Raw genomic sequence first — 20,996 nt, forward strand, 5'->3', positions numbered from 1 at the left:
AAGATAATCCTCCTTGAGACGGCAAAAGATTGTCGTGGGACGGCACAAGATTGTCCCGGGATAAAATTGGCCCTGTGTGGTTGAGACTTAAGGGACAACAAGCACGGGGGGTGGGTGGGGGGGGGCGTGTTGATGTCAACCAGGAGCCCCACCAACCTCTGGCAAGCAATTATCTTTGAATAAAATAAACAAAAGTGAAAGATAAAGATAACACTTGAGTCTGATATTGGATGATAAAATAATGCTGTAATGAAACCACAAATCAACCAATCACAGTGAATGAATCATTATAGAGCATAAAGTTAATGTAAGTAATACATAAAAATCATCAAAATCAATTGTCTTCAGGGGTGAGGAGAAAATATATATTATGTCAAAGAAGATTTGAAGAAAAAAAGACAGCATGCAATAGTGTTTTGTTTGTCCAAGTACAAACCACGGTTCAATGTAATTCCATGCTGTGTAGTAACTAGATTAAATATTACTGTCCGTCTCAATGATCTATCCCTCACATACATCGTCTCAATGATCTATCCCTCACATACACCGTCTCAATGATCTATCCCTCACACACATTAGACAGAAATGGGATAACAAATAAAAACGCTAGCAGTGAAAAGTTATCAAACCAATGTCACAATGTAAGTACGTAGCTTTAACTACAATCATTGTTTTGTTCAAGGGTATTTTGTCTCTATCTTTTAATATTTTACGCAGCCTTGCTCAATAAATGTAGGATGTCTCTAGTTTATAGAAATATCAAAATTGAATGATTAATGCTTAGGCTTAGTTATCATCAAATGTTTTAATCCCAATTATTAATGCATACGTTCATTTTTTTAAACAAACCGATCAAGTCCTATTTTCAATTCCTTTGGCACATTGTAAAAATAAATATTAGTAATTAAATGCAAACATTATCTTGAAATTAAAGCATTTTATTATATATTTTTTAATTTGGTTTTTATAGCATTTTGAAAATTAAAAAAATACATGAAGTATCTTCACCTTATACCAAATCAGATAAAGTTACGGTTTTGTTTGTTTTTAGGATTTTATGGCACTTGTAACGTTATTTTCATAGCCAGTAAAAAAGGAATATTTTATAATTGTACATTCAAAAGATAACAGACAGTTTGGTTTACTGCGTTCAATAGGCCCTTGAAAAGGTTGGACAAAGAGAGAAATTCAAAAAGAATTAGAAGTAGACTTCAAGTACAATCAGACTGTTTTGTTTGTTTGTTTTTAAGGGTATTGCGGCGCTTACAACACATTAAGGTCATATCAGCGCCAGTAAAAAGGAAGAAAATGGGATAGTAATAAGTTCTAGAATTACAATTAAAGCACTCAAGAATAGGTAAGACAAGGTGGAATTGGTTCAAATATGAAACAGATGTAGATTCCAAGAGCACACCATGAAATGTACTTTATTTGAGATCTCCTAAAAGTCTCATCCATACACAAGCACAGGCCCCACTAAGAGGAATACACTCAAATGTTTACAAGTCATAAATAATACATAAACAAAACAAAATATAATACAGTGCAAATCAGAGAGATGATTTACAAGGAAAAAAATATCATCTCCCAAAACTAACTATACATTTGACTGTTTCCCTCTCAGCCAGGGTCAGGACAAAACCAAGTAATATCATTCCAAGACAAAGACAGAAAGCATGTTGGAAAACAAATATAGGGGGATAGAAGACACAGTAAGTACCTCCCGGCCCACTATGGGAGGTCAGGAGCCCCACCCAGAATCAGACTGTGCCAAGTCTGACAAATTAACATGCCATTTTCAACTAAAGAATGATCTGAACGAAACCCTCCTTGAGAAATATCAAATTGTATCATGTTCTCACCAAAGCAATATATTATAATCATCATCTCTCCAAACATGCAAGATCATTTTTTTTTTTGGGTCTTCACAAACGAACCGTTTATCTCAGTGAAATATCCTAAGTATCTTTCAAACTATTTCGCTGCAGGACTTCAAATCCCATCCATTACAGAAGAGTGCCATATTAGTTTTTTTTTCTTCGTAGCTATCCTTTCTGTACTTACTCTCCTGAACAGTCAGTAGAAATGAGATTTAAAGTATTACACATCAAACATTTTGAGATGTCTCTTGTGACCAATAGTCCTCAAACTATTTGCTGTAATTCCTACAACGTATAAGAAAAACTACTTACGCAATCAAAATGTATAACAAAATAAAAACAAATATATAAAACTGTTTAAAACAGAAAAAAAGGTGACAAAAAAACCCCCCAAAAAATCAAAAAGATTTATAAGACCGAACTTGTATTTGAACGATTTCAAATAGTTTTTTTGTTGTTTATTGGTTTGTTTTTAGTTTTTTAGAGGCCAATTCAGCGCCCGTAAAAAGGAAGATGATAAAGTGGGAAAGTTGTAGTAGTAGATCTGAATGTAAGAGCACCAAAGAAAAGGAAGACATATAATTTATAGGATTGGTTCAATTAGGGAACAAAAGATGTGCCAATTCTGACATTGTCAAAAAATCCCATCCAGGCACAAGCAAGGAATCCCTCTATGAAGGATACATTCAAATATTTACAAAGTACAACACATTCAAAACTAATCATTATAATAATAGAGAGATGATTTACAAGGAAAAAACATCATCTCTCAACAACAGCAACAAAGACGCTATACATTTTTCCATCTCCCTGCCAGCTAAGGATCCCCACCACAGCCAGGAAAAGACTGAGCAATCTCAATCCAGAACAAAGAAAGAGAGCAACACAGAAACGGAAAACATTAATTTATTATAAGAGGGATAAAAGACAAAGCGATTGACCTCTTTGCCCACTATGGGATATCAGAAGACCCCACCCAGGATTTCAATGAAATACATCCAAAAGGCATTTTTATAACAAAATGGTTACATAAACATTTCATGTTTGCTTCAATAGTCTTGTTAATCACGACATGCTCTGTAAGTTGGAACTTAAAAATTTTACAAAGTCTCTGTCATAGAGTGGAGATATAATAATATAAATACACAGTCAGCATTACTACATATTATCAAACAATATCACAGGAATGGTAATAATACAAGAAATAATATCAAACAATTCTATGTAAATCGTTAACCCATTGTCTGCAAAAAAATGCGTGCATGATTTATTGCCAAATAAAGCAGAAAAAATAAAGATATGAAAAAAATCCCCCCCCCCAAAAATTTACCTTCAACCCCCGGAAATCAAACTTCAGCTCCTCTGATTGCCAGATCGACATGCTACGAATACATCAAATATTGAATGGAAGCTTCAATTTAATTATGGAAACAGATAAAGTGGACGATTTGGGAAACCCGAAATGTCCATTTTATCTGTTTTCGTAATTAAATTGAAGCTTACATTCAATTTCATATTGTTATTTATTTCTTCGAGCTTCGAGCAGCAACATTTACATTACGATTACATCAGCAAGTAACAATGAAAGAGTGGAATAGAAGTTTCAACTTAATCTGCAAAGACAAATGATGGAGGCGTTTCGGGTTTTCCCATTGACAACAAAACATGATCAAAGAGGCACTAAATATGAATGTGATATCCTGACCTCTCTCATACATCATGTTTTGTTTGTAAATTAAATAAAAGCTTCTAATCCTTTCTTTCCGTTGTTATTTACTTCCTTAAGCTTCACGTAGAGCCGATAGTCAGTCAGCCTCCTCCACTGGGAATAGATCACTAGGCCTTCTGATTAACTGATTTCCTGGTAGACATGGACAAATATTTATATCGTGTTCTTGCACCATTACATGCTTACCAATTTTCTATCCTATGTGGTATCCTTTACTGTTGTACTTTATAACTTCCAAGTCCTTTTCTTTAGTCATTGTGTGGGTATGTGTGTTTATATATGTGTGTGTGTGTGTGTGTGTGTGTGTGTGTGTGTGTGAGAGAGAGAGAGAGAGAGAGAGAGAGAGAGAGAGAGAAAGAGAGAGAGAGAGAGAGAGAGAGAGAGAGAGAGAGAGAGAGAGAGAGAGAGAGAGAGAGAGAGAGAGAGTATGTGTGTATGTGCAGATGCTCGTGCGTGTCCTCTATTCATTGGCCATTTAGTTTTGTATTCTTCAGATTTATAACTCCAACACTGTTCAGCGAAGAAAAAGAGAGATGATGGAAGAGTAAAAAATTGTATTTCAGATCTACAATTTATCTGGACTAACAAAGGACAAAGCAAAAGTAGTTACAAATCTGAGGCCACCTAAAAGTCCACAAGCAAAGTCCTAGACATAACCAAATATTCTCAATATAGTGGAAACCAAAAAAAAAAACAAAAAAACAACAGACCAAAAAAAAACAAAAAACAGAGGGCCTCATGGAAGTCTACGGGACAGCAGAGAGATAGAAGAAAGAGCGACGGTTGATTTATCTGGTAAACAAGGAAATCCGAGGGTCCTCACCCTATAGAACATATACCAACCATATGTTCTATATAAGCTATAATGACAAAATTATTACGTTTACATATGTATTTTTTCAATTATATAAATTAGTTTTATCTGATCAAATATTTTCTTTCTGCATCAATTTTAATAAAGAGTCACTTTCATAAATATAATCCTCTCTTCAACATAAATTGTAAATAATCACAGATTTATATAATATTATTATGTACAAGCATATTCAAATAATCTTAAAATACAAAATATGATATTCTTGTTGTAATTATGGAGTAAATATTGAATCTTCATCAAGACACTGAAATAATAATTTGGTTTAATACATGCAACATTTCCAAGTAACTTAACATTACAAAATATTTATTCTGAGCCTTCCAAGGAAAGATTCACAACAAGTAGGATGACAAATTTATGTCCAAATATCAATAAGAGTAGGAGGATACTCTCTCACCATTCATTGTTGAAATGTTAATTTAATGCGGAGGAAAAACACATAACAATAACAAAATAATTTTTCCCTGGTGAGAATATCTATTGATTTAAGGACATATTGTATGACACATTTAAGCCTGGTTTTCTGAAACACTCTTGGACCCCAGATGACAGAGAAAAAGCAAGATAAAGAGAAATTTTCCGAAGAATGAATGGATGTAAGAACCCAGCAGCAACTTAGTTTTGTATGGAGCACGAGGCTGACTTTTTGTTTGTTTGTTTGTTGCTTTAGGTCTCTTCCAAAACAAATGAGGTTATACGAGAGACCGCTGAAACAAAAAAACAAGCAATCTAACAAAAATAATACAAATGTAAATCAAAATCATAACCTAAAGATATCATAAGCTAAAGACTGACTTGGTCAAAGACTTATGACCAATGCCAAAACAGACACACTTAGACTTGGTCAAAGACTTATGACCAATGCCAAAACAGACACACTAAGATTTGGTCAAAGACTTATGACCTATGCCAAAACAGACACACTTAGATTTGGTCAAAGACTTATGACCTATGCCAAAGAAGACACACTTAGACTTGGTCAAAGACTTATGACCAATGCCAAAACAGACACACTTAGATTTGGTCAAAGACTTATGACCTATGCCAAAACAGACACACTTAGGGGCTTCCAACAGTTCCAGTCACACTCATACTACAAAGTAAAAGGTTTACAAGAGGAAATAATGTCATCTCTCAAATCCAAAACAACAACATAATATAAATAAAAAGGAGAAAAGGTTATATGGAAATATTATACATATATATGTGTGTGTGTGTGTGTGTGTGTTTCGAGGGATTTTTAAAAAATGCTTTTTACACACACTTTTGCACAATGTTTAGAAGCGTGGCAGAAAAAAAAATTTTAAAGGGCAAAACAAATGTGTAGGACACATATAATATACAGTGTTCAAACCTTATTAGTCAACATTCCTCTTTACTGAAATTAATTATAATCAATGATATTCATGAAAAACAAGCGAGACATGCCCAATTCTTCAAAAATAGAAAACATCATCTTCATTATCATAATGAGGAGGAGGATGATGATAAACTAGAAGATTTTTAAAAATCAACTCCTACAGTTAAATGCATCTAACCATTTCCCTTCAAACCAAAGAGCCCAGCCATGGTACAGATAGGACAAAGTCAAAAAAGCTATACATGGAAGAGCACAGATAGAGGGAATCAGAAGAGACAACATGTCTCGTTCATTGGCAGCCAGGGGGAAGGGTGTTGTAAAAGTTGCCCACCCAAACAACGACCTATTATTAGTTGGGTTTTTTGGGGTTTTTTTGTTTTACGAGACAGTTGTGGAAGGAAGATTTGTTGCAATATAAAAATTGATTATGTTTCAATTTCTTATGGGGGTTCAAAATAAAACTTGGGTTTTGAGCAGCCTGATTTGGTTTGCTGCAACAACACAAAATAAAGTAACAAACCTAGCTGTCTAGTTTCATGTGTGCATTCAAGTTAGTATAGCAAACCCGTTTGCGAATCACTTGCCAATCAGATAAAAAGGAAAGTGTAAGAAAAAAACCCAACAAAATACACACAAAAAAACCCCAAACAATTTAATCCTTCAAAGGCAAAATTTGATCTTACTCTGACCTAAAACCAGATCTTACCATTTTCATCAAGACAAGTAATGGCAATGCAATTTTAGCATAATGGAAACGCGGATTGCAAGACTCTTACTGCTCTCTTGGTAGAAACGGTTTATTCTGCATTAAAAATAATATAAGGGGAAACTATTGTCTGAAAACAAAAAAACAGTGTTCCTTTTAAGGGATTAAGATTGCACAGACGCATACCATACAGCATCCTCGTGACCACATCATCAGGCGACCCTATTTTTCTTTCCTCCCCCTATCCCCTCCCTTACATGTTAAGGTGTCACATATCATAATGTCATTCCTTAAAGCCAACCATCTCATGGTAAAACAAAAACTTTTTCTGCTCGGTTTGTAAATTTGTTTCTCACTACTCCTTAGGGTGCCGTTAAATTGAACAGAGTCATAAGACATTGAAAAAGTGAGTATTTGAATTGTTTTTCTAAAATGTCTTTTTATGTTTATTTGGAGATTTGATCATAAGATGCATTCACTATGGCAAAACAAGTTAATAGTGTTCAGAATATTTACAATGAACATATATTCTACAAGAAAAATGAAATGCTCTCATCCAACTGAAAGATTCCCAAGGCAAAAGTCTAAACTTTATGAATTCTCTTAGTTACTGATAAAAATGGGGCATTAAATTTTTTTTTTTTATGGATATATAGTTGTGCACAGAACAACCATTATAATAAAAACATACAACAATTTTAACAGTTAAATGAGGATTTTAAGTATGGACACACCAATAAGATTGATAAGATTTAAATTGCACTTCACATCCATTGCGGCAAGAGCTGAATTCAATAAGTATTATGTACATTATACAGACTTCTAAAGCACCTGAAACTGGAGGAGGCATTCATGATTATTTGTATTGAGACTGCTTGTCAATTTAGAAACTTTGAGCAAGTTAATTTGGTCCAGTGTTACTTGACAATTTATAGCCATTATAAAGTCTTACCAAATCAGTGCGAACACTTACAAGAGGAATTCTTGTGCCAGCCATTCAAATGTATGAAATTGCCATCTCTCACTAACCAGTACCACCAAACACTTCATTGGTGGACGGCTTAGAGAATGAAATTAACTTGAGGTGCACAGGGAAATCGTATTTAAATTTTTATAATCATTCAATTAGACTACACACTTAAAATATATAGTTCTTTTCATCTTTTTCGACATGTTTTCTTGCTAGCTTCCCAACTAACTTGACAATTATATATTCAATTCAAGGGCTCATATTATTTTGTATGTGATTCAAAGTTCTTCTCTCAAGCTAAGTACTAAAAGATTGCTATTACACAATTCCAAAAAGTGGAAATAGTTAAGAGTTTGAATTCAAAGCTCGATACATTTATCACTAATAGATGGTGGAATATGAATGGCACAAATACAAATAAGGAAGCTCAACTGATCTATCAGAACTATGCTTTGATTTGTTTTGATACTTGGCAATGGTAATACCATTGGTATTCTGAACTGATGGACCTAGATGGATAAGGCACTGAAATAAAATGAACTTGCAATTGTTTAAGTTGGGGAAATGGGGGTGAGAAAAAAAAAGAAAAAGAAACATTTAGAGAAACACAACAGAAGTTGTGTAATGAAAATATGAGATTTAAAAATCTGCTTTTAATATCTTTGTTTAATGGCACTAGCAATACTTTAAGTAATTTCAGCGCCAGTAAAAAGGTAGATAATAGGGGGAAAATTGTAGATTTGAAGTTAAAAGCACCAAAGAAAAATTAATAAAAAGGGAATTTGATCCAATTGGAAACATATAATTCCACGACCAGTCCATCAATGTGTTTATTTTGACATCACCTAAAAGTACCGTCAAGGCACTAGTAAAGTATCCCTCTATAAATAATACACTCAAATGCTTGCAAAGTACATTTAATATACTGAAAACTAAAATCTATAACAGAGAGCTGATTTAGAAGGGGGAAAAATATCAGCTCTAAAAAAAAATATAAAAAGAAATATACATTTGACCGTATACCTCTCTGTTAGGGACACCTGTCAGGACCATGAAAAAATTGAGCAATCTCAATCAAGAAAAAAGACAGAGAGCAACATGGAAAGGGAAAACATATATATATAGGAGATAGAAGACACCGCAAAAGTGACCAGTCCGCCCACCAGAAGATGCTACCCAGAAAATCTACCTTTTGTTCAAGATTTGGAATAAGCGAAATTAGATATAAACACCATAACTCATAGGTTCCAGGATTCATTCTTACTTGATCAAGCACCAACAATAGCAAAAGAATTACTAATAAAAATTTAAAAAACTAATGAGAAAATAAAAAAATAAAAAATAAAGTCTTGCAAAATAACTTACAAAAAAACTAAACATTATGATGATTGCATCCATAATGAATCGCAAGACTTCAAATCCCTACATGGTATGATGAGAATGTAGAAGTGAAAGACAAATAGATGAAAGCCACTGCCATGCAGCTAAGGTACTAACGGAAATAATAGAAGATAACACAATTGAGCAAAAAGTTATATCAAACAAACAAACAAAAAAAGAAATGAAAAAAAAAAAAAAAGAAAATTAACAAAATTCAAAAGAATAAAAATTAACTTTAAAACTATTTGAAGAGCAAGCATTTCATTTTTCTTCAGCCTGATATTTGGCATACCTGGCAAGTTAGCCTATATTTAACTTCATTTCAACAATGTTTTAAAAGAAGCATGCCACGAAACTATTCCATGAGTAATCTTCTTTGTCTACTTTTACATCTGCTGTTATTACGATTCTCTTTATTTTTTTTTTTTTTTTAATTTTTAAGGGACTTATTTTGGAGTTCTCCTAATTGTAAGATTAAATATTGCAGAAGACTTTAATTAATTCGGCAGTTTTTATGACTTTCACAGCAAACCAAAAACTTATCGGCAATATTATTCCTGGGTGGAAAAAGGCGATGGTATAGCAAAAAGATTACAGGCCTAAATAATACAGGTACCCAAGAAAAAAGTAAGACAGAAAGGAAACAGATCAATCTTATATAATTCACGCATCAAAAAGTTGCTTTAAAAAAAAATACACACACACACACACACAAAGACAGGACTTCCTTTCACTATCATTACTGATTTCAAACATAACCAACGAGGTGTATTAAATAAATGGTCTACAACAATAAGAATCTGGGACAGCAGCTGTTTTCCATATATACACTGAGGTTCATTTCATACGAAATCTCAAGAATATTTAAAGCCTTGCCAACAGTTACGTTGAGAGTCTATAATATATATAAAAAGATATTGCAAAAAATATCTAGGAAATCTAAAATGTATTTAATTCCCTTTGTCATCAATTTTCGACCTATTCTCTTCCCCTTAAATATGAAAGTTTCCAGTTTTTCATTTTCAGAGGGAATTTTCAAGATATGTGAAAAAGAAATATGAATAAAATAGTTCAATGATAAAATCAACGGAATTTAAAAAATCAAAACCTCTACCGAGTCTAAAGTTAAAAGGCCTTTATTGTTAATAAGTATAAGTTATTTTATTTGATCATTTTCTCCATTTCTTACAACAGTACTTACTGGGCTTATCCCCTTGAAAACCACTGGCCAATGTATTTTAATCTAGACCTTAAAGCATAGCTAAGAACTCAGTGAAGCAATACCTTGAGACAAGAAGTTGATTGCAACTATGTGCCTTGCAAGCACAATGATAAAAAGAGAAAAATTATTGATTAATTTCATTCTTATTCCATTATGCAATTTTTTTTTTTAAGTTACCCTTATGTACCTCAGTTAATAAAATATAAGCAGGATAACATTCCCATAAGCAATCAATACACACAAAAATAATGAGGATGAAGATAAAGTTAATTAAATTAAGTCATTAAGAATAACCCCCTTATTTTTCTTTGCTTTCTCAACAGATAGCTTATTACTGAGAGAATGCATATACTATTTGTTTCAATATCTCGACCGCTGAGTGAATAATAAGATCCACGTTTTTAACTAAATGTCATGGCTTAATCTCCGTATAGAATATGTGGTCACTTCTGGAAACAAAGAGATTTAGAAAGTTTGTATAAACCCACCCAGTCAGAAGACAGCTTTAAAGTTTAATGTGTTAGGTTGTTATAAGTGATTCTTTCAAATAAAATCATAAAACATTAGCGGCTTTGGTATCAAAATACAGGCAAAATAAGCTCTATTATAGCCCTGCAGTTAAGAAAGATTACCATAGTATCGTCATGCCTATTTGACCTTAAGTCCCCAAGTACATTTTATTTAAGGGAAAAAAAAAACAAAAAAATGAAATTCTCTCATCCAGTTGAAAGATTCCCAAGGCAAAAGCTCTAAACTTTATGAATTCTCTTAGATATTGATAAAAGCAACAAAAAAAAAAAACAACAAATTTTTTTTATGAGGGCATCAATAAGACAATCTGCTTTTCTTGCAAGTTGTCCTCTTAATAGTATTCTCTATGTGGAACAAAACTAAAGGTGATATATGCATTCACCATTCCCCTTATGGTACAGGTAACCCTTATTCATAATCAACACTTCTATTGTAAATAAACAATAAATAAATTATATAAATGACAATAGTAAAAAAAAAATAATAAAAAAAATAAAATTAATTTTTAAAATGACAATTTAAAAAATTAAAAAATTAATTCATTAATTATTTTTTAAAAATCATATCAAATTTCATCATCACATGAAAGCTTGAGATTGTTTAGAACTTTAAGCTCAAATAACATGTTGTCAACTCTCATTACCCTTTATTTACAAGAACACGATTTCAGCCTTGATGGTGAGAAAACTCAGAAAAGAAACATTAACAAGCACAATCTCCTTTGTCTTGAGATGAGTTACTGACAGCAGACTGAAGACCCCTATGCTGAGGGCTTCCCCTTAAATTGACATTTTCTCTCTGGTATATGTTAGACAAATGTACAGGCATCATTGGCTTGGCATTCTTGAGCTTATGAGCCACAGTCATAAAAATGGCATCAACATGGTTTGCACGGTCATCATCCTTTGCAGACGTCTCAAAAAGAGGCATGCCATGAGCATCTGCAAATTTTTGGGCGATATTGGTGTTCACTGTAACTTTGTCTATCATGTCACATTTGTTACCGACCAGGATTCTTGGGATGTGTTTGTTTAGATTATGCTTATCACATTCTTCAATCCACTGGCCCATGTTGTCGAAGGAACTTGTCTGAAAAAAAAGAAGAAAAAAAGACAGACTTTTAAAGCCATAGCAACATCAACATATAATCTGAATTGTCAAAATAAATAGATAAACAGAAAAATGCCAGGTCTTAAGAACTACAAAATAAATTTCACCAATAAAATCAGTAATAAAGTCAGTAAGATGGTTAATTCTGTCATTGTATTCCTCAAACGTAACATCTCATAATCAATTTAAAAGAAGTGTTATAAAACCCTTGTGAAACCAATAATGGACAATGGTTGTTCTGTTTGGAATCCATATCACAAAACCCAAATACAATATATTGATAATATATACAGTACATGGGAATGCAAGGAGATAATGTTACAGACAACAAAAGACTACTCCTATATTAGCGATAAAACAGATGCACACATGAAACAATTATGATGGATATTGCTTAGGGCTCTAAAAAAAAAAAAATTTTAATTCTGTTCAAAGGTTTAGATGGCCTTATAGAGATGCTGGTAAATCAATACCAAATAAAATCAAGCAAAATATATAGTGGGCAACCAGGGCATCAACTTGCAATAAAGAAAAACTTAGTAGGAACCTCTCCGATCTGGAAATCCAACATATTGGGATAATATCCAAGAGAATGGAATCTTTTTTTTTTTTTTTGTATTTTATCCCTCTAATTTGGAAAGGTCCCAAGCTAATCATGACAATTTTGTCAGAGACTGACTTTAATTTTTATGATTTTATTACAAGATTCCTTATTTCACCTCATAAAAAAAATCACATGAACAATGAAAACAGAGCAGAAACATACAGCTGAAAGTTGTCACTATGAGACGAATAGTGTACATGCTCTTTACACATGAGCATCACAGTGTGGCTCATGTTAACGCTTTCTACAGTGTCATTGTCATTCATTTCCCAAGATAAGAAACTTGCAAGTTCAAAGGGGATGGGTCGATATGTTGATCCAAATCTTAGGGTCCCTGACCAGCAGCAACATGTTACATGAAGAACAAGACATGAAGCTTGTTAGGCGATGTTTTTCAGACAGAGACAATACTGTTAACGACCAGGTACTCATTTTACACCTGAGTACAGTGAGAGAATGTGAGTAAAGAACCTTTTCCAAGCGAGGCTCGAACTCAGGACCTTCTGATCCGAAAGTGAGTGTCATACAACAAGACCACACCGCTGCACCTTGAAAAGATTAGTCTTGGTCTAACTTTATTTCAATGATGGTTTAATCATAATTAAACTAATAAATGTCTTTCATGAGATGCTTTTTAATTTTTCGGGTGGTCCACATTAAAACCCACTCCATGACCATGTTTTTAATGTTTCCAAGCTAAATACCAGACATATAAGACATATAAGGCCGCTTATTCCATTTGTAAAATATTGTTGAAATTGTTATGTGCAAAGCCATATCCGTTTCATATGGAGAACTGGGTCTAAGGCAATGGTGTTACCTCTTTATTCTCTATAAAAAAAACACACAGAGGGCCTTGCAATTATTGTTATTGTAGAGGTCGCTATGATGAAAGTAGTGCTCTCAGTGATGGTGGCTAACAAAACTTATTTAAATCATCACACTATTTCTTTTTAAATGTCGAATTAGTATTTATAACGGCCTAATTGTAGAATAAAATAAATAAATAAATAAAATTCCCTTTATTCATCCCATAGCAGAAATTTGTCTCTAGGGTCTATTACAAGGGATGACTGGAATAACCCAGGTGTCAGCCGCAGTGCAGCGCCATAAATTGAGCTAGGACAAGGTGAATTGCTCAAGGCAACACAGTGGTGATCGAACTCGGTACCTTTCGGGTACAAAGCAAAGACTGTACCGCTGAGCCACGCTACAATTGCCTGGTTTCAATGGTATTTTCCCATCAATAAATGAAAGTTATTCTCAGATCTCGATAATATCCTGCTTAAAATCAGTTATGTAAAAAAAGAGAGCTTATAACAGATCTAATACAATTTTGAGCCCAATCTTGTTAGCCAAACAATTCATTGAGAGGCCTCCTATATAAAAAACTCAAAACCCTTCTTGTAAAGTCTTATGTTTCAAAAGAAAAGAAAGAAAAGAAAGGGTAATTAGCTAACCTTTGTCATATCGTATACAAAAATAACAGCATGGACATTACGGTAATAATGTTGCACCATAGATTTACGGAACCGTTCCTGACCTGCTGTATCCCATAACTGCAGCTGAAATAAAAGAAAAAAGTCAAGATCTTTGTGGTATGGGTCAAATGGTTATGTAGTCCTTAAAAATGACCTTTCAAATGGAGCCGAATGTAACCCTTTAGGTATAATATGTCTGATTCTACATTTGAATATAATTGGTTCTTTTCCAGTAAAGCCAGGGGGCTCCTAAAGAAAGCGTTTATCCTGTTTTCTAGCAATGGACAGTAACATAGCTTTCTAATTTTTGGATAGGATACTAATTTATAGACAAGTGCTTTCCACCTAGTAGTAGTAGCTGTATTATTATTATTATTATTAGTAGTAGTAGTAGTAGTAGTAGTAGTAGTATTACTATTGTAATTTCTATTAGTACTATTATTATAATTATTATCATTATTACTATTAGTACTATTATTATGATAATTATTATTATTATTATTATTATTATTATTATTACTATTATTATAATTATTATCTCTCACAGGAAAGATAGAAGGTAAAAAGAGTAAAGGTAGACCAAGAAAAACATATTTGAATAGTTTGAACAGCTGGGTGACAAAAAAGAGAAGAGTAATATTAGTTTTCTGAGGTTGTCTGATCAAAGAGATGAATGGCGTATCATGATCACCGATGTCTGGCACAGACTTGGTACTTGAAGAAGAAGAAGAAGATTATAATTATTATTATTACTATTATTATAATTATTATTACTATTATTGTTATTATTATTGTAATTATTATTATTATTATTATTATTATTATTATTATTATTATTATTATTATTATTATATTATTATTATTATTATTATTATTATTATTATTATTATTATTATTATTATTATTATTATTATTATCATCATCATTATTATTACTGAGACACACACTGTACACAGGGTTCAGAAAATTACATATGCAGAGACGCTAGCTTGAAATTTGGCTCACAGGAATTTCAATGCCGAAAGAGGAATTTACGCAAACAAGAAAGGTGAATTCAGATGGTAATTGGCATTGTGTTTATATATCCTATAATTCTAGTGATAGCTCATTAGAACTATACGATAAGTAAACACAACCCCAAATACCATCCAGTCAAAACATATTAAACCACCTTGTAGGAGACTTCCTAAATGAAGATAGAAATAGTATTCTCTCATTTAGGAAGGCAATTTTTTTCACGGTGACAAGTGAAACAATTTTGCACAGCAATTTTCTCACACTAATGTTTTTTATCAAAAAGAGCTCTATAACCCCCCATGCTGCTTCCAACTGTTGTACTGCAATAGATTGCACATTTTCTGATCAGAGGATAAAGAGGCATATCCCTCTTGTTGTTTCATGGCAACAAATCAAATTGACTGTGCGGACTCTGATTGGTGAACACTGGAAAATGAACACAGGACCACCGGATATGGACATCACTGGGGAAGTGGACACCAGTGGGTATGAATTTTTAAAAAATTACAGATAGAAAGTTCATTCAATTTGATACCTAATATGATAGTTTGTCTGAAAAACTGTCTTCGTAAGCCTTCCTTCCTATAATCACTATGATCCTCAATCTCTCCCCTCATGATATTCCGTCCAAATGGGTTTTTAAATTCTGGTACAATTCATGCTGCCTTTAAGCACGGTCATCAGGAGGAGGTTTAGGCGTGTATAATGCCAAAGCGTGCTTGAGTTCATAGTAGACATAATCCAAAGATTTCCATAAATTGAATTTCATGTCTTTTCCTTTTATTGGTAAATCATGTTCACACAACACCATGCAATGTTGCTCCATCGTTGGTTTAGTTTGTTCTTTTTTCTTTAATTCTATTTTTATTGTAATAATTCATCTGTTAAAAATGGAATAAAAATGGTGAATGAGGAGGGTCTGTCTTATTTTGGTAAAAATAATTCAGTAATTGAGCTTTGATTACGGAGAGTGTTTAGGCATAATTCTATGTTTCCCTTCTTTGTGCCTGAGCGTAGTCTGTATCTGCATGAGTGTGTGTGTGTGTATGCCTGAGTGTGTTTGTGTGTGTGAACGTATGCATCTGCTTTTCTCTCTTCCCTCATCTTCTTTCCATATCTCTTTCAAAGGGAATAGATAATAATGATTAACAATCAAAATCAGATATGGCCTTGTAACAAAGTGTGCCTGAAGCCCGAGTTACCATGCTTTAAGGCGTGTAATTTATATAGCAAAAATTAGGTAAGGGGCAGTTAGCGTGCTTGAATCCAAAACGTGCTTAATAACGGCGTGCTTAAAGATGGCATGGTTTGTAATAAAGAGTTAATTTAACAATACAACTAGAATATTTCGCGAACACAGATAGAAACACAAACACACATATACATTTACACTTTTACACACATACACATAGACATTTACACTTTTACACACACACACACACATATATACATTTACACTTTTACACACACACACACATATACACATGCTTACACCAATCTTCCTCACTAACATTATTAACTTATTCAAACTAAAAAAAAACAATTGATTCATTACATTAAAGCGCAATATTAAAAAAAAAAAAGAAGAAGAAAAAGAAAAAGTTTATATAAAATGGAAATTGACTATTTGGACGCTAAATAAAAATTGTAATAAAATACTTAAAAATTAAATTAGATATAGGGCATCTTCTATAAGTGAAACTATTCATTGGCCCTGGAAAAAATTCTGTCTTAAGATGTTTTTTGAAAGAATGGCAATCTGTAATTATTTTTACATCTGACGACAGCACATTCCACAAGATGGGGCCCACTGACAGAAAAAGACATATAAGGGACAATCTAGTTCTAGGGACACACAATTAAAAGAGTCTTCAGCCTACCTAAGTGATTGTGTTGGATCATAACTTTGACTTAAATTCATGCGGCACAGACCCACCCATCCAATGACTGCGTCTGAACAAATTGATCAGAAAAATGACTCAAACTGACTCTCTCCAGATTTCAAACCAAACAGCTTGCTTGGGAGTCAAATGCTCTACAAATTGAGCTATTGGGACCCCTTATCCCGGTAGATAATGTTTTTTTTAGAAATAAAAAGCAAAAAACATGGGAAATGAGAAAAAAGATTAAACAAAGAGTATTGATGGCTAAATTCATTCATGAAACTTCAAGTAATCCTCAATAACACAAATCAACATTTTCTCCATAATAAGGCTGAGATGATCAAAATGTTAAGTCTGAATAATAGTCCATGTTTGGCATAAACAGATAATATGATTGATGCTTCTGCAATGTGGACCATAAGAAATATAGAAAAACATACCAAGTGGAGCAAAGAAAACAAATACACAAGACCTATAATCTATATAGTTAAACTCAAAATAATTACTTTGGACAAAAAAAAAGAAAAGAAAAGAAAAAATAGGAGAACAAGAAGAGCAAAGTTTTATATTTTGGCTTAATCAGAAGTCAACAATTTAGGAAAAAATATACTTGAAAGAAAAATTGAAGGCGTAAAGTGGGAGACAACATCAAGGAAATGATGGGAATAAAGATGACAAATATTAAAAAGGCTGTAATAGACTGAAACGTTTTAAAAGCCTCTGAAAAGAGAAATAACCTAATAATGTAAAGTGACTGAATCATAAAATGTGAGCAAAAAAATATACTAAGTTTAGAAACAACATAATATTAAAAAATCATTAGACAAAATTACCTTCAAGACTTCATCATCAACTTCAAGTTGTTTTTCTCGAAAGTCGACACCAATAGTTGCTTCAGTCTTGTCAGGGAATTTGCCGCTGCAAAATCTGTATGTCAGACATGTTTTGCCAACATTTGAGTCACCGATAACAATGATTTTAAAAATTCGTTTTTGAGCTTGCTTTTCTATTATCTTCACAGCCTCTGTTACACCAGCAGGATCAGTGCTTCCATGTGTTGACTGGAATCTGAGACTGCTTTGAGCTGATATAATCATTTCTGAATCTGTGGATGCCATTCTCTGAATATATTGTCTGTTGGTGAAAGTTAAAACAAAAAAGAGTTATTCAAAAGCTCATTTAGAGTGAGATTATTAGCTGAGTAATCATAATATACTACAACCCTATTTTTAATCATTTTTTCGTGACTTAAGAGTGCGCTATAAACACATAAATTCACAATCAGCAGTTTGGCCTCTTCAAGATAATAATAGTACAGTGGACTCCGGATAAGACGAACCCCAGGGGAACTGAGAAAAAAATCGACTTATCCGAAAATCAACTTAACCGGAGTGTAACCAAATGAGCAAAAACACATGTGAACAAAGCAAACCAATCTAGAATAAGTATGTCCCTTCATATCGCGCGGTCTCTGTAGTAGTCATCAGAGGCTCCTACCCCCAATAGCCCCAAAGAGGAATCAGAATACATAAAAATCGGAATTTGAGATAAAAAAGCGGAATCAACTTACTGTTATTGACTACGGCATGCTTTGCAACAGAAAATGTAATAGACAATCCAAAAGTACTCAAATGATAAAATATAAAATGTGTAAAAATGTACAGATTGTGTAAAGACTAAGAATGGGGACAAATATTAATAGAGAACACACAGGTCCTGGCCGTCTGAGAGCAAAGCATTGAATGGATGGATTTAACCTTGTCAGGACCCCCCCCCCCCCCCCACACACACACACACACGCACACCTAATCAAACAAACGTGCATGTGCATGCCGGTACACAGGGCTAAAATTAAATAGGGAAAGAAGCTGACCCTACTCAATAATATTATTACCCATTGAAGCCAACATATAATATTACCAAGGTCATTGACCTCACAAATTGGAGTCACAATAATAATAATAATACTTCCGTCAACCCCCTCCCAAACATATAATATTATCCGACATCATCAGAACACAATTTGAAGGGACTAATCAGACACACAAAAAGTGTGTTGATTGACCATAGGAGATGATGACGAAATGAGCCATAGCTCTTTTTTTTTCACTAGAGATTTTTTTTTTTATTTTCCTGGATTGGAAAGGCGAAAAGCGGAATTTTTGCCTTGAATATGGCATGTATACCAATTAAGTGAAATTATTCAGCGAAAAGTGGAAAGGTAGGAACCTCTAGGTCAAGGTCATGCTTCTTGTAAATTGTCGAGACAGAAATAGCTGGTATGCCAATTTCCTATGAGATGATTTTCTGTCGCATGCCAGACTTTCCAAATGCATCGAATCTTCCTTTTCCGCGATAGGTTTGCCATTGTAGTTGTAGACTTGACTGGAATTCTTTTAAAAATTGATACTTATTAAGAGGACCATTACATAGGATGGCCTGGGATTAGAACCAAAAAAAATTTTGAACTTGAAGTTGCGTTAATGTAAAATTTGAGACGGAGAAATTAAAGTTATTCAATACTGCTTATGTACATTGAACACGGACGTCAGGCAAAGCACACATCAATGTGAGCCAATTGTTCGTGGATATTCTTAACCACTGAAAATTCACTGGTAGCTTTTTTAACCAATGGAAATACCTGTTTATTTGTGATTTTATTGTAGTCATGAGTGATAAGAACATCGACTTAAGCGACATCGACTTATGTGGAGTTTTTTTTTTTTTTTTAAATAATGTTATATAGGAAGAAGGGGGAGGGACCAAGAAAAAAAATCGACTTGGGTAAAAATCGACTTAGGCAACGTCGACGTATCCATAGTGCATTGTAGCTACAAGAAACAGTTCCATAGGTTTTGAGTCGGAAGACCAAAATCGTGGTCTTCCTAGCAAAAATCTAAAAACATTGTTAAAAAATAAAACTAAGTTAAATTTTGTGTGTTCAACTGGCCGATAACTTGCACTCTCTTCTCTGACATTTTTATGCGTGATTATTACCTAAAAATACCCCCCCCCCCAAAAAAAAAAAGAGAGAACAGCAACAAAAACAAACAGGAAAGCAATAAATAAATAGAAGAAAAAACTCGCCTCTTTAACCAAAAGAAACAAGTTCCAGTTCCATAAACAAAAATACGGTTTTACGCTGGGGGGCCAAAATCTTGGTCTCACTAGCCTCTACCAAAAAAAAAAGAAGTACTCGCTAAGTATATAAAAAAGTTCCTAACATCTTGTAAAACGTTATTCAATACCATTCCTTATACCTAGATATAGAAATTATAATATAGAATATAATATGCTACAGTGAATGACATAATCAGTCGGATGGTGAAAATGTTTGAACCGAGATATTGCCAAGTTTAGTTAGAATTAGAAGGTCAATTTTTAAAATCAAAAATGAGTTCTTGTCATAAATGATTAAATCAACTCTTTTTGTACATCTTCGGGAAATATCAAAGCTTAATTTCACTTCTAAATATTTTTTACAGCTAGTCAAATTGAAAAAGTATGAAACTTGAGAAAAATTGCTGGATACCTTTCCCATACCATACATCTGACCATAACTTCATGAAAAACCACCCGATTTAATTTACTTAGACTTAGACTTAGACTTCAAATAAAAATCAAATTGCTCTGAAATGCAAAAAAAAAAAATGCAAATCCAAAAGCTTCACCTTCCGACTGATTATGTTATGAACTGACACATATCTATACCTAGCGAGTACTTCTTTTTTGTTATCTAGGAATACCCTAGACCTAGGCGTTAGAGTTAGACTTAGACAGTATCAATTGTAGTTGTAGGAACAGTCTAGCAGCAGCAGCAGCGCCGTAGTAACTTTAAGTAAGCCATTTGGTAACAAATACAATAAACAACGAATCTGCAATTCGTAATCCTTCGTTACTCTGCACTTGTGCCTCTTACTCTTTTATTCCAGAAGCTGTGATTGTGACTGATTACATATACCTCAACTCAACACAGCTGATGACTGATGTAGAATATCTAGTCTCTTTTTTTACTTTTTCCTGTAGTGTTGTGAAGTGTATGGAGAAATTCAATTGGTAACGGATGTAATAGTTCTGCTTTTCTCTTCTTTATTTTTAACAACATACAATCAGGATTACATGCTCATTGACAAAGTCAAAGCTATGAATTGCTCAATGCCATTTCTAGTGTGTTACGTTATTGAAGTTTCAGTCAAAAACAAAACACGTAAGTCGCCATATTTGTTGACAAATGACGTCATCTATA

The 20,996-nt window shown here is 33.3% G+C and overlaps 1 protein-coding gene across 5 annotated transcripts; it reads right to left on the reverse strand.

Annotated features, from left to right (window-relative positions):
• Positions 1–226: 226 nt before the first annotated feature.
• On the reverse strand, positions 227–20,989 carry LOC144971064 (putative Ras-related protein Rab-33). Of its 5 annotated transcripts, none has more exons than XM_078911407.1 (4): positions 20,858–20,989; positions 17,584–17,884; positions 13,830–13,934; positions 227–11,744 (listed from the first exon to the last, which is right to left on the reverse strand). In XM_078911407.1, exons 2-4 carry the CDS (start codon positions 17,866–17,868, stop codon positions 11,358–11,360), a joined length of 777 nt encoding a protein of 258 aa, XP_078767533.1. In that variant the 5' UTR covers positions 17,869–17,884; positions 20,858–20,989; the 3' UTR covers positions 227–11,357. The 5 variants fall into 5 exon arrangements, with proteins under 5 accessions (XP_078767533.1, XP_078767532.1, XP_078767531.1 ...); XM_078911406.1 differs by having other exon boundaries at positions 20,712–20,986; XM_078911405.1 differs by having other exon boundaries at positions 20,670–20,986.
• Positions 20,990–20,996: the final 7 nt, after the last annotated feature.

This window comes from Berghia stephanieae, chromosome 4 (genome assembly GCF_034508935.2).
Source record: "Berghia stephanieae isolate SIO BIC M18660-M18661 chromosome 4, UCSD_Bste_1.3, whole genome shotgun sequence".
Taxonomy (NCBI): Eukaryota; Metazoa; Mollusca; class Gastropoda; order Nudibranchia; family Aeolidiidae; genus Berghia; species Berghia stephanieae.